Source organism: Kogia breviceps, chromosome X, assembly GCF_026419965.1.
Source record: "Kogia breviceps isolate mKogBre1 chromosome X, mKogBre1 haplotype 1, whole genome shotgun sequence".
NCBI lineage: Eukaryota > Metazoa > Chordata > Mammalia > Artiodactyla > Physeteridae > Kogia > Kogia breviceps.
In genome coordinates, this window is record NC_081330.1 from 28217224 (window position 1) to 28231465 (window position 14242).

Here is a 14242-nt window from a genome sequence, read left to right on the forward strand (position 1 = left end):
CTCCCCTGGAGTCACTGCTCCTGGGTCCTGATGCGCACACTACTTTGTGTGTGTCCTCCAAGAGTGGAGTCTCTGTTTCCCCCAGTCCTGTCGAAGTTCTGCAATCAAATCCTGCTAACCTTCAAAGTCTGATTCTCTAGGAATTCCTCCTCCCGTTGCTGGACCCTCAGGTTGGGAAGCCTGATGTGGGGCTCAGAACCTTCACTCCAGTGGGTGGACTTCTGTGGTATAAGTGTTCGCCAGTCTGTGAGTCACGCACCCAGCAGTTACGGGATTTGATTTTACTGTGATTGCGCCCCTCCTACTGTCTCATTGTGGCTTCTCCTTTGTCTTTGGATGTGGGGTATCTTTTTTGGTGAGTTCCAGTGTCTTCCTGTCGATGATTGTTCAGCAGCTAGTTGTGATTCTGGTGTTCTCGCAAGAGGGAGTGAGAGCACGTTCTTCTACTCCGCCATCTTGTTTTCCTCCTCAACCGTGGTAACTTTTAAATGTTAAATGTTTTCATGTAGTTTTTGATAAGGCATAATTTACACCATGGTGTGTGCACTCAGAAGTCAGCAAAGATTATGAGTTCCAGGACTGTATCAGGAAGCCTGGAGTGAATCTGGGTGAAACTAGGCTGCTGTGGGCTGGTGTAAGATGTGAGCCTGTGGCAGAGCTCCCGCGTGTTATCTGCCCAGTCACTTCAACTATATGTTGCTCTGAGGAGTCATGGCAATGCCCTTTCTTTGGTGTTGTGTAAATTGCCTACTTACATTCAGAGTGTAAATTGCACATTTCACTACTGCTAGGTTCTGTTGTAAAACCTGGTGGGCTGCCATCCTGCGACGGTCATGTTGGGAAAGCCTCGGTGGCGTAGGTGTTTACAGGGCCATCAGTTTGGAGCTCAGGTATGGCTGAATCTTCTCATTTCCGAGAGCAGCAGACAGGAGCACCCTCTTGTCACTCCACGCGTGCACAATTCTGAGGCTACATTTCTCTCTGATTGCAACACACCTTCAGTCAGTGCACTTCTAGCTCCATCCAGTTTTAAAGAGTTGGTTTTTTAGACTTTAGTTGTCCAGTTTTGAAAAACTTCTTTAATTCCCGTAATTCCTGGGGCTTCAAACTCTGATCCACCCCTGGGGTCAATTTATAGCTCAGAGGAGACACGATGTAACCATTTTGGTAAAGACAGATTCTCTTGCAGAACTCAAAGGTACCAAACATAACTCCAAAATATGGAACTATCTGTTTAAAAAGAAAATGAAAATCATGTTAAAATCTGAAAAGAAAACATCAATGCCCTGTAATCGACTTGGATCAGGGTAAACTAAGATAAAGGCTGTAGACAATACAGCATGGTCGTTCTTTTTTGGAATCAGGGAAGATGGCAAAATGCAAGCTGGCCCAGTGAGGCTTGGGGAGAGGAATGGAAGAACCATTGAAGGGCATACCCTGGCGAAGCCAGGGTCTGGGTTGATATGCATGTTGACACTGCCTGTCAACATATGCTTGTCCTTTTTTTTGGCTGCGCCTCGTGGCTTGCAGGATCTTAGTTCCCTAACCAACGATCAAATTTGGGCCCAGCAGTGAAAGCACCGAGTCCTAACCACTGGACAGCTGGGGAATTCCCAACATGTGCTTCTCTTGATTGGAATCAGGAATCACTTTGCATCAAGGTTAGTCCAAGGTTAGTCCACAGTTCTTAACTTTTTTTTTTGTCATGGAGTTCTTTGGAAAAATGATGAAAGTTATGGATCCTCTTCACAGAGGGATGCACAGATGCCCATATAGACACATTTTTGCATACAATTTAGGATAGGGGGTTAAGTTCCCTTTGGAGTCCATGAACCTACATGTTGGGAACCTTTACACTGAATGCTCAGCTCCTCTGTGATGGGGTGTCAGATGCCCCAACACTGCACAGGGTCCCCACTCTTCAGGGCTGACAACCAGCCTGCATTGTGCTAGAGGAGATGTTTCCACGCAGACTGTAGGGGAAGCGGCAAAGGCACAGAACAGGGTAGAAGTGAAAGAGGCAGACAAGCAGTAGACTCACCACTCCTCTCACCTTCAGTAAGTTGGCTGCCAATCCATTCCAAAGCCCCAGGACCCCTTGGGCTTTCACTATCTGCCGGAAGCAGTCCACTGCTCCTGAGAAATGGACATCTACTCCTCCACAGTGGGGAAGGTAGGAACTCTGAGCCTGGCAGGAAACAGAAGATGGGATGAGGTGATTTAGTCACTGGGAAATAACGGTTCTAGTCAAGTAGCCAAGGTCTCAAGTCTGGGCTCTGGATGCAACATCCTGGCCAAGATGATGATAAAGAATGGCTGCCACGGGGCTCTACCTGTTCCGTGGGCTTAGAATGAATATTAACATGCAGTAAAGCCATGACACCCCATTCACATATTTGTGGCTATTTTTTTCTTGGAAGGAAGCAGCCATTTGGGATGGACTCGACTTCACACTTAACATTGCCTCCCAAACTATGCCCGTTGGATGTGGTAGACACCTCTCAGGCCCTTCATCTTTTTTAAGTGCCTTCTGTTTCCTTGTCTTAACCGATTCCTCCTCTGTGAAGTTCTCAAGTGGGGGCTGCTCATCTCCCCACATCACAGATGTCCCAGGCTGGGGAGCAGAGGGCAGGGCATTCTTCCAGCTCCCTCCTTCTGTTCCCAGACCCTGACTCTGCTGCTCTCATGCTAAAAGCTCTCAGCTGGGGCTCGTGCCACTGAACCACACTCCTGGTCCCTGCTCTCAGCTACTGGCCTCCTGGCCACTCTTCCACTTTCACTGAGGCCGGTGACACCTGGTATCTCCCCATCTTCCACACTCACCACCGTCATAGGGAACTTCGGCACCTGTAGTCACAAGCCATCCCATACCTAGTTTCTGGACCTCAGCTTCAGTGATCCTCACCTTTACACCCCTTTGGCCACCCCATGGATTTCATCATCACCCCCAGTACCATCCTGACTGACCACCAAAATGCCCCATCTTCGAAAGTAACTTTTCTGTCCTGTAGAAAAACAATTTTATGATCAGATGAAATAACTTTTCAGTATACCATCTATATGCAAATGGACTCTATTTGTTCACTGTGAGGGGGACAGCCCCTCATAGCTGGCTTTCAGAAATGGTGACAAGTTTACCTCAAGCTACGCACCTACTTTGGTTCGTTTCTGAAATGTCTAGCTGAGGCTAGTATAGCATTTTATTGCAATGGAATCAAGCTCTTCCATGTGGGAGAGGCAGTAGAGTATACGAGTCGGAAAAGCATAAACTCCGGAGTTGGACAGGCTGGGTTCTAGCCCATGACTGCCCCCCCTTACTTACTGGCCATGTGACCCTGGGCAACTCACCTAACCTTTTTGAGACTCAGCTTTGTTATTTGGAAAATAAGAATAGTATCTGCTGTGAGAATGAATGAGACGTGCATGCAAAGCACTCAGCAGTGTCAGGCACATGGAAAGGATCAATAAATATGAGCTAGTGCTGCTATTACTATTATGTAGAAATTATTCTAAATATCAATCAAATCCCTTACCTGACCTATTAGTCCTCTGTCTCCACTTCTGAAATCTTACACTTCAGAACTGCTTGGACCAGTGTCCTCATCCATCCAGCACCCCCGCCCCCTGATGCCTCATAACTGTCATCATTCAGATCACCAACCCCTCTAGTCACACGCCCTCTCCCTTGTCTCCCAGGCCACCACTTCCCTGCTGGCTTCACAGTCCTCCTTTTTTGTCCTCCCAGCACTTCTTTTTGTTCCTAGTCTCAAAATCCTTTGTCTTTCAGCTGATCTCCATGCCCCCCTCCCCACCAACCCCTTCTCTGCTCCAAGTCGCTGAACATGAATCCACAAAGAGGCAGGTCGGTGCCACCAAAGCTTTGAGCTCTCTAACCTCTGCTGGGTCCTCAGACTGCAGAGCGAGCCCTGGAAGCATCCTTTCCCATTCCTCACAGTGGCTCTTCCCAACCTCACCACATCCCTCAATGCCCCACACGCCACACCGTGTCCTCCGCCCTAGACAGGCGACCCTGCCTCCCAGTTCGTAGGGAAAATAGATCATCTTTTCTCCCCACTGGTGCCCTGGATCTCACACCTTTCAATTCCTCTTGGGCACCTTTCCCAAGAGACCTGATTTCCCCCCCTAGCAGAGGAATAAACTCAAGTTCCTCCCAAATTAAAAATGACTCTTTCCTCCAATGTTTGTTCTATAGACACTGCCCAATCTCATCCCCAAAGTAACATACAGTAAAGTTACCTTGTTTCGGTGTAGAGTTAGTTATACGAGTTTTAACACGTGTATAGATCTGCGTGACCACCCTCACAATCAGGATACAGAACTGCGCCATCAGCCCCCAGAATCCTCCTGTGCTGCCCCTTTATAATCAAGGTCACCCCCAGCCCCGGGCAGCCACTGATCTGTACTGTCCCTATAGTTTTGTCCTCTGAGAATGTCATATAAATGGAAACATAGAGCATGTAACCTTTTGAGACGGGCTTCTTTCACTCAGCACGATTCCTTTGAGATTCACCCATGTTGTGTTCATCAATAGTTTCTTCCTTTTCAGTGCTGAGTCATATTCCATTGTGTGGATGTTTGGTTATCCATTCACCTGCTGAGGCACAACCCTTCCCACCTCCCCACTCACTGCTCTACCCACTCACTGTGGCATCTGTCTCCATGACTTCACTGAAGTCATTCTGACCAGGCCTATGTCTTTTCCCTGCCTTTTAATAGTTGGTGTAATTATTTACTTTCTTTACTGGTCTGCTCCTACCCCCAACTAGAAGTTCAGCTCTGTAGGAGAAGGGATTTCTGTCCTCCATCGGGGCGAAGGGTGAACTTTGGGGTTTGGCCTTCCCTTTGAGGTACAGTAACAACCAGGCACAGACTAGAGTATGAGAAACAGGATATGAAATGAACAAGCTGAGTCTCCAGCCTGGAGCTACAGGAACCAAAATGGTCAGAGGGCTTTGGCAAATGTCTTATTTTAAAGCATTTACCTTAGCACTGTTCCGACTCGGCCTCCTTTCCTTCTTACCCCATCGAGAAAGAACTGCTGTCAAACAGATATTAAGCCTCCTTTCCCTTAGAAAGAATCAGCCTAATCACAAGACTTGAAGCTCCTCCTGCTACTGTAAGACTGAAATATTGAAGAAAGGAGATTATGTTCATGCAGGAAATTAACTGTCTTATTCTGCTATGAGATAATATTATTGATTTGTTTTCTGCCGGTTTCCAGTAAGACTGCAAAAAGCCCCCAGTCATGAGTCAAGGTAATAATTTTGCAACCCGAGACCCCCTACCACAACTAAAACAGAAGACACTAACCAAGTGTCTAACTCATGCATAACTCATATACATGAGTTATATGACAGGTCAGTTATAATCAACTTGTGAGGAATCGGGGGCCATCTGTAGTCAATCTTAGGACCCTAACGATCTTCCAAATGTCTTTCCTTCACTCCACCTTCACCGCCAAGCCACCATCAGTGCTCACGTGGACCACAGCAGCAGCTTCCTTAGTAGTCTCCCTGGGACATCAAAAGTTTGAAACTCCTTGCCCTCCCTCTCTATAGAGCGGCTAGAGTGATTAAAAAAAAAAAATCAACTCATTTTATTCACCTGCTTAAAATATTTTAATGGCTTTATTAAAGCCACTTAGGATAAAATATAAAGTTCTTACTGTTGCCTGTAAGCTGCAGTGGTAATATAGTGGTAAATATTTAACAACTGGTTCTGTGGGCGGGGGAAGCCCTGAGTTGTAGCATTTGCTGACCTCAATGGAGTAAATACTCCCACCGTGGCAGATTGCAGGCTACCAACTGTGAGGTCAACCAGCTCCCAGATTTGCTGCAATTTAATAATCAGCTCTCCTGAGCCAGTAGGAGATGGCTGTAGCACACGACTCAAAGGCTCAAGGCCCTGAGTGACCTATCGCCGTACATATTTTCAGTTTCATTTTGTGTCACTCTCTTGCTCACACCCTACACTTCAACTGCACTGGCCTTCTTTCTGTTCTCCTCTGCCCCCCTCTCTCCTCTGAGCCACAGGATTGTGTAACCAACGATCTACTTGACATCTCCACTCGAAAGTCTAACAAACACCTCAAACTTTATATGTCCTACTCAGAACTCCACCCCAACCCTGACTGTCTGTAGTTGTCCTCAGGTCAGGAAATGGCACTGCCATTGACCTATTTGATCAGGCCCCAAACTGGAGTCACCCTTAAGTTCTCTTCATCTCTCACCTTCTGCTATCTCATCTCTCACCAGCTAGTTCCAAATGTGTCCCAAATCTGTCCACTTTTCTTTCCTCCCGCTATCATTGCCCTTGTCCAAGCCACATCATCTTTCACCTTCACCACAACCTCTGCTAGCTCGTCTACCTGCCCTTATTCCCCACAGAGCGGCCAGCGTGATCTGACCTGGTTACTCCTTGACTTCAACTCTTCAGGGTGCCCCTGCTGCCCTCAGAATGAAGTCCAGACTCTTCCATCTGGCTTACCAGGCCCTCCGTGACCTGGTCTCTGCCTGCTTCTCAGTCTCATCTCCTGCTCCTTCCTGCATTACATTCTGTGCTTCAGACACTTTTCAGTTCCACTGCCAGTACCTCTCATCTCTCTTGAGTGAGGACCAGACTTTGCTTACCCGTCCCTTCGTCTCCAGTCTCTGCCCTCTCCAATCCATCCTGCACACAGCAGCCAAGTACCACTCAAAACTCATCAGATGCTGTCATTGCTTTGCTTCGAAACCTTCACCAACCCCCAATCTTCCAAAGAAAGACTTCCAGAAGGAGTGTTTTCCTAAGAAAATTTAACAGAATTCGAAACTCCCTACAGTTTGGCCCCCACCTGTCTTCCCAGTATCATTTCCCACTATCACCCCGTGATGGTTAGTTTCATGTGTCAACTTGGCTAGGCCGCCCTCAGTACCCAGCTATTTGGTTAAATACCAGTCTGGATGTCACTGTAAAGGTATTTTGTAGGCTTCCCTGGTGGCGCAGTGGTTGAGAGTCCGCCTGCCGATGCAGGAGACGCGGGTTCGTGCCCTGGTCCGGGAAGATCCCACATGCCGCGGAGCGACTGAGCCCGTGAGCCATGGCCGCTGAGCCTGCGCGTCTGGAGCCTGTGCTCCGCAGCGGGAGAGGCCACAACAGTGAGAGGCCCGCATACCGCAAAAAAAAAAAAAAAGGTATTTTGTAGATGAGATTAACATTTAAATCACTAGACTTTGTTAATTTGATAAATTGGGAGTTTGGGATTAACATATACATACTACTGTATATAAAATAGATAACCAACAAGGAGCTACTGTAGAGCACAAGGAACTATACTCAATATTTTGTAATAATCTATAAGGAAAAAGAATCTGAAGACGAAGATATATAAAACAGAATCACTTTGCTGTACACCTGAAACTAACACAACATTGTAAATCAGCTATATTTCAATTAAAAAAAAGAATCACTAGACTTTGAGTAAAGCAAATGACCCTTCATAATGTGGGTGGGCCTCATCCAGTTAGTTGAAGGCCTTAAGAGGCAAAAAGACTGAGGTGCCCTGAGAAAGAGGGAATTCTTCCTACAGTCTGCCTTTGGACTTGAACTGCAACATCTCCGGTCTGCTGGCCTACCATGCGGATTTCAGACATGAGCCAAGTAACTAAAATCCATCTCTCTCTCTCTCTCTCTACATACATACATCCTATGGGTTCTGTTTCTCTAGAGAACCTTGACTAATACCTACCCCCACCCCAGGAACCCTACAAGTCACACCCATTACCTCCTGAACATTACGCATACTTTTTCTGATGGGCAAAATCCTCCTCACCCAGGTCCAGGTCAGATGCCACCTCATCTTGAAACTTCTTGCTGCTGCGATTGGAACTGCTTGTTTCCTTGCTCCCTCTCCCTTTGTCTCCCTCCCACCTTCTCTTGAAATTTACCTCTCTCTGTGTTTTTTGTTTGTTTGTTTTTTGGCTGCGCCATGCGACATGCAGGATCTCAGTTCCCCGTCCAGGGCCTCTCCCATTGTGGAGCACAGGCTCCGGATGCGCAGGCTCAGCGGCCACGGCTCACGGGCCCGGCCGCTCCGCAGCATGTGAGATCTTCCCGGACCAGGGCACGAACCCGTGTCCCCTGCATCGGCAGGCGGATTCTCAACCACTGCGCCACCAGGGAAGCCCCCTATTGTCTTTTTTAAAAACACTTTTTATTGTGGAAAATATCAAACATATACAAAAGTGGAGAGGCTAGTAAAATGAATGGAAAGTTCCACTACCCAGCTTCAACAATTAGCAGTGTACTGACAATCTTTTTTCATCTCTATCCCTTGCAAGACATCATTTTAATTTATCTGTTTAATTTACATTTAGTTATGTTTCTCGAAAATATAATGGCTTCTTCTCTAAAATATAAAATAAAATATATTACATATATAGAAATATATAATACCATTACCACACCTATGATATCTCCTTAATATCATCATGTATCTAATCAGTGTTCACATTTCCTTGATTGCCTTATAATTAGTTTATAGCTTCTTTGTTTGAATCGAGGTTCTTTTCCTGTTTTGTGCTCCCTTAGTTATTGGTTAGACCTCTGCTGTGGTCCAGCCTACCTGGTATGAGTTATCTGGATGCAATCTCTGGGCTGGCAGCCAGCAAGCTCATGGGAGCAGGCACTAGGCCTTCTTCACCATCCTAGCTCTTTGGGGTCTAACACCCTTCATTGCACATACTGGGCACTCATTAAATGTCCAACAAAATTCTGCTTAATATCAGGGTCACTAGTAGTTTTTCCCAAATACAACTGTTTACCTGTGACCAGGCTCAAGTAAGCCACATGGATGGCCAGGAAGTAAAATAATGGCCAATATTTACAGAGTGTTAGGTGCCAGGCATTACACTGAGCATTTGACATGTACCAGCTCGGTTAATCCTCACAGAAGCCCCATGCAATAGGTGGTATTATCTTATTCGCCCAATTTTATAGATGGCAAAATGGAGCCCGAGAAAGGATAAATCTCCCAAACCACAGACTGTATGAAAAAAAGCATCAACCGGGCTTCCCTGGTGGCGCAGTGGTTGAGAATCCGCCTGCCGATGCAGGAGACACGGGTTCGTGCCCCGGTCCGGGAAGATCCCACATGCCGCGGAGCAACTAAGCCCGTGAGCCATGGCCGCTGGGCCTGCGCGTCCGGAGCCTGTGCTCCGCAATGGGAGAGGCCACAACAGTGAGAGGCCCGCATACCGCAAAAAAAAAAAAAAAAAAAAAAAAGCATCAACCTGAATTTGGGTCTGTTCGACTCAGATTCAAGCTCTACCCCACTAAGCTACACTGTTTCCTGATGCCCAGGACTGAGATGACTACCTCAGCCCTCGACAGACTTGTTTCCACACATCGTCCTTGAATGTGGGTGCCACAGCATGCACACCAAATGAATTCTTTATGCTAAGGCTGGATCTCATGGTGTGGTTTGAATAAATGCCTCTCCAAGTGTCATACTAAACAGATACCCAGATCACAAAGGCAAACCATATTGCTGGCTGCCCCTTGGACTAAATGTTTGTGCGTCCCCAAAGTTTATATGTTGAAGCCCTAACCCCCACTGTGATGGTATTTGGAGGTGAGGGCCTCTGGGAGGTGATTAGGTCATGAGGGTGGAACTGTCATGAATGGGATTTGTGCCCTTTTTAAGGAGACACACAAGAGAGATAATGTCTCTCCCTCCACCATGGGGGAAACACAGCAAAAAAGTGGCCATTTGCAAACTGGAAGTGGGTTCTCACCAGACACCAAATCTGTTGGCACCTTGATCTTGGACTTCCCAGCCTCCAGAACTGTGAGAAATAAGGGCTTGTTGTTTAAGCCACCAAGTCTATGGATTTCTGTTACAGCAGCTCCAACTAAAATACCCCCAAAGAAAGAAGGAATGGTAAGGCTAAACAGCAGTGCTTTTCAACCTTTAGCTGCATGTTAGATGAAACAGGGAAGCTTTTCAAAACCATCAGTGATTGGGATCCACCCCCAGAGACTGAGATTTAACTGACCTAGGGTGAGGTCTGGACGTCAGCATTTTTGGTAAGCTCCTCACATGCGTCTGACATGCAGACAGGTTGAGGATCACTGGTGTAGGCCCTCCATAGCACAAGGCAGCTCAGGCTGAGACCTGAGCACATCAATCTGCTGCTGACAGTGAGAACGCCTGAGGAAAGCACATGGGTCCTGAGGCCAGACGGCTTAGATGGAGACCTCACTTTGCTACTCACTAGCTCTGGGACTTTGAGCAAATGCCTTGACCTTCCTGAACCTCAATTTCCTCATCTGTAAAATGGGACAATAATAATAACACGTACCTTATAGGATTGCTGTCAAGATTAAATGAAACATATGTAAGGTGCTTAGAACAGCATTTGACCTATAGTAACCACCATTATCATTATTATTTAGTATTTAAACTTGGAGAGGGCTTCCCTGGTGGCGCAGTGGTTGAGAGTCCGTCTGCCGATGCAGGGGACACGGGTTCGTGCCCCGGTCCAGGAAGATCCCACGTGCCGCGGAGCGGCTGGGCCCGTGAGCCATGGCCGCTGAGCCTGCGCGTCCGGAGCCTGTGCTCCGCAATGGGAGAGGCCACAACAGTGAGAGGCCCGCGTACCGCCAAAAAAAAATAAATAAATAAACTTGGAGAAGAGGGAATTCCCTGGTGGTCCAGTGGTTAGGACTCTGCGCTTTCACTGCCGAGAGTGCAGGTTTGATCCCTGGTCAGGGAACTAAGATCCCGTAAGCTGCTCAGCATGGCCAAAAAACAAACAAACAAAAATATCCCCCAACCCCCCAAAAAATCAAAAACCAAAACTTGGAGAAAAATATGCTGAAGACTAAACCAACCCAGTAGACTAGAACGCTAGACCGCCATTTGCCCGAACCATAGCTTCCTAGCAAAGAGACACAAAACATGTCAGGTTACTAGCTACAAGGCTCTGAAGTTAAATCCTCCCTCCACACAAACCCAGGCAACTATCCCATGGCGTCTAGTTCAGATCTGCAGCAGACATCATCTGAGAAAGCCGGGTCCTGGTCCTGGCTCTGCCACGATCTGCATAACCTTGACCAAGTCCTTTAGTTCTTTGAACCTTAGTTTCCTCACACGTCAGGTAAGGAGATTGGAACTAAATGAACTTGAAGGCCCTTTCTTGCTCCTCTAATCCATGCTGTTGGTCCTACTCAGGGCTCCTTCCTGCCCCTAGGACTTCAAACCTGCCGTTTCCTCTGCCTAGCTAAGTCTCTCTTACTAATTAGACTAAACACCACTTCTTCAGAGAAGTCTCCCCAGATCTCCAGCCTAAGTCAGGAGCCTAGTGAACACTTTGGGTTACCCTGTACTTCTCTCTCCTGGCACGTGACACAGTTTGTAATGATTTAGTGTATAATTATTTCTTTCATGTCTCCCCCCACCTCACAGACTATAAATACCATGAGGGCAGTGACCATGTCTATCTATCTTGTATGTGGTTTTAGCCCCCAAATCTACCAATATGCCAGGCATCCAGTATGTGCTTAATACATACTGAAGAAAAGGGGGAACGAACTTGCAGTTGATGGAAATGAAAGGTAAATTCTTCAAAGCAATGTGCTTGATTGTTTCTGTGATAAACTCCATAGAGGCCTTCCAACAGAGGCAACATTTTAGGTTGTTCATTCTTTCCGTGAGTTCTGAAATAATTAAACAATATTTATGAAGATGTAAAACTCATATACCCTTGACCAAAGCAATCCTATTTCTAGGAATCTATCCTACAGATATATTTGCCCCTGTGGGAAATGATGTGTTACGAGGATTTTTGTTGCAGTATTGTTAGTAACAGCAGCAAATTGGAAATAATCTAAATATCCATCAATAGAGGGCTAGTTAAAGAAACAGTACATCAGACTATGGAATACTATGTCACCATTTAAAAATACGTGGCAGCTCCATCTGGACTGATAAGGTGCCATCTCCAAGATACATTTTTAGGTGAAAAAAACAGTGCAGAAGGGCTTCCCTGGTGGCGCAGTGGTTGAGAATCCGCCTGCCGATGCAGGAGACACGGGTTCGTGCCCTGGTCCGGGAAGATCCCACATGCCGCGGAGCAACTAAGCCCGTGAGCCATGGCCGCTAGGCCTGTGCGTCCGGAGCCTGTGCTCCGCAACGGGAGAGGCCACAACAGTGAGAGGCCTGCATACTGCAAAAAAAAAAAAAAAAAAACAAAACACAAAACAAAAAAAACAGTGCAGAAGAGTATATGTAGCGTGCTGCTGATTATCTAAAAACAAAAAGAACATAAATGTGCACGTTTATGTGTATCTTTGCATAGACCACCTTTGGAACGACCAGGTAAGAAACTGGAAACAACCAGTGTTTTCTCTGCAGTGAACTGGGAGTCCCAGGGACAAAGGTTGGGGAAGGCTTACTTTTCAATGGACACTCTTTGTACCTTTTGGATTTTGTATCATATGCATATGTTACCTATGCAAAAGGTAGAATATTAATTTTAAAAGAGCATTAATTAAGACAATGAGAAGACAAGCCACAGACTAGGAGAAAATATTGGTGAAAGTCATATCTGATAAAGGACCGTTATCCAAAACATACAAAGAACTCTTTTTTTTTTTTTTTTTTTGCGGTATGCGGGCCTCTCTCTGTTGTGGCCTCTCCCGTTGCGGAGCACAGGCTCCGGACGCGCAGGCTCAGCGGCCATGGCTCACGGGCTCAGCCGCTCCGCGGCATGTGGGATCTTCCCAGACCGGGGCACGAACCCGTGTCTCCTGCATCGGCAGGCGGACTCTCAACCACTGCGCCACCAGGGAAGCCCACAAAGAACTCTTAAAACTCAACAATAAGAAAACAAACAACCCAATTACCACTACACACCTATTAGAATGGCCAAAATCCGGAACACTGATAGCAACAAATGCTGGTGAGGATGTGGAGCAGCAGGAACTCTCATTCACTGCTGCTGGGAATGTTAAATGCTACAGTCACTTTGAAAGACAGTTTGGTGGTTTCTTACAAAACTAAATATATTCTTGCCATAGGAGCCAGCAATTGTACTGATTACATTAGATCTTAGTATTTACCTAAAGTAGGTAAAAAAAAAAAAACCCTTATGTTCTCACAAAAACCTGCACACGGATGTTTAAAGCAGCTTTATTTATCATTGCCAAAGCTTAGAAGCAACAAGAGGTCCTTCAGTATGTGAATGGATAAATAAACTGTGGTATCAGACAATTAAATATCATTAAGCATGAAAAAGAAATGAGCTACCAAGCCACAAAAAGACACAGAGCAAAGCTAAATGCATATTATTAAGTGAAAGAAGCCAATCTGAAAGTGCTACATACTGTATGATTCCAACAATATGACATTCTGGAAAAGGTAAAATATGAAGACAGTAAAAAGATCAGTGGTTTGGGGGAGAGGATGAACAGGCAGAGCACAGAGGATGTTTAGGGCAGAGAAAAATACTCTGTATGATATTATAATGATGGATACATATCAGTATAGATTTGTCCAAACCCATAGAATATACACCACCAAGAGTGAACCCTAAGGTAAACTACAGACTTTGGGTGATTCTGATGTGTCAGTGTAGCTTCATCCTTGGTAACAAATGCACCCCTCTGGTGGGGGCTGTGGGTAATGGGGGAGGCCGCGCACGTGTGGGGAAGGGGTATATGGGAAATCTCTGCACCTTCCTCTCAGTTTTGCTGTGAACCTAAAACTGCTCCAAAAACCCCCCAAAGTCTTAATTTTTTAAAAAAAGCATTTAAAAGGAGAGACCAAAGAAAGAAAACAAAACCAAAAACAACAAAAAAAGAGAGTCTGCTAGTTGGAGCAAACAGCTCAGAACCTTTCACTTGTTATTTGGAAACAACTTTTATCTTCTGTAGCCATATGGGACGCAACCTGAAGACCATGTGGTCCACTTCCCAAGCCATCTGAGGACATACATGCGTGGAAGGCAGTTGTGGTAGGAGGCTTTTGTCCTTTGGCAAATCCCCAATAGTCAAACAAGACAAAAAAAAAAAAAAGCCAATGGTATTGAAGTAAAAGGACCTTTATGTCCTGTGAGCCACATGGCCCAAGTTTCTCTTGGCAGAGCTAGGTCCCCAAGAGTTATCCTCATACAGCCGAGAAGCACCCTGGCTCCGTGGTGGGGACGTCCACACAAACGGGTGCAGGCAGCTTCCCTGGGCT

The 14242-nt window shown here is 46.2% G+C and overlaps 1 protein-coding gene across 1 annotated transcript in view; it reads right to left on the bottom strand.

Moving 5' to 3' along the window:
• Positions 1 to 496: 496 nt before the first annotated feature.
• Positions 497 to 14242, bottom strand: part of SLC25A43 (solute carrier family 25 member 43) — a 36114-nt gene continuing 22368 nt past the window's right edge. Inside the window, exons 4-5 of the mRNA XM_059049693.2 lie at positions 2054 to 2188; positions 497 to 1230 (exon numbers count right to left, since the gene is read on the bottom strand). Of these exons, the coding sequence (XP_058905676.1) occupies positions 1030 to 1230; positions 2054 to 2188 (336 nt within the window). The 3' untranslated portion in view covers positions 497 to 1029. The remainder of the gene's footprint in view (positions 1231 to 2053; positions 2189 to 14242) is intronic.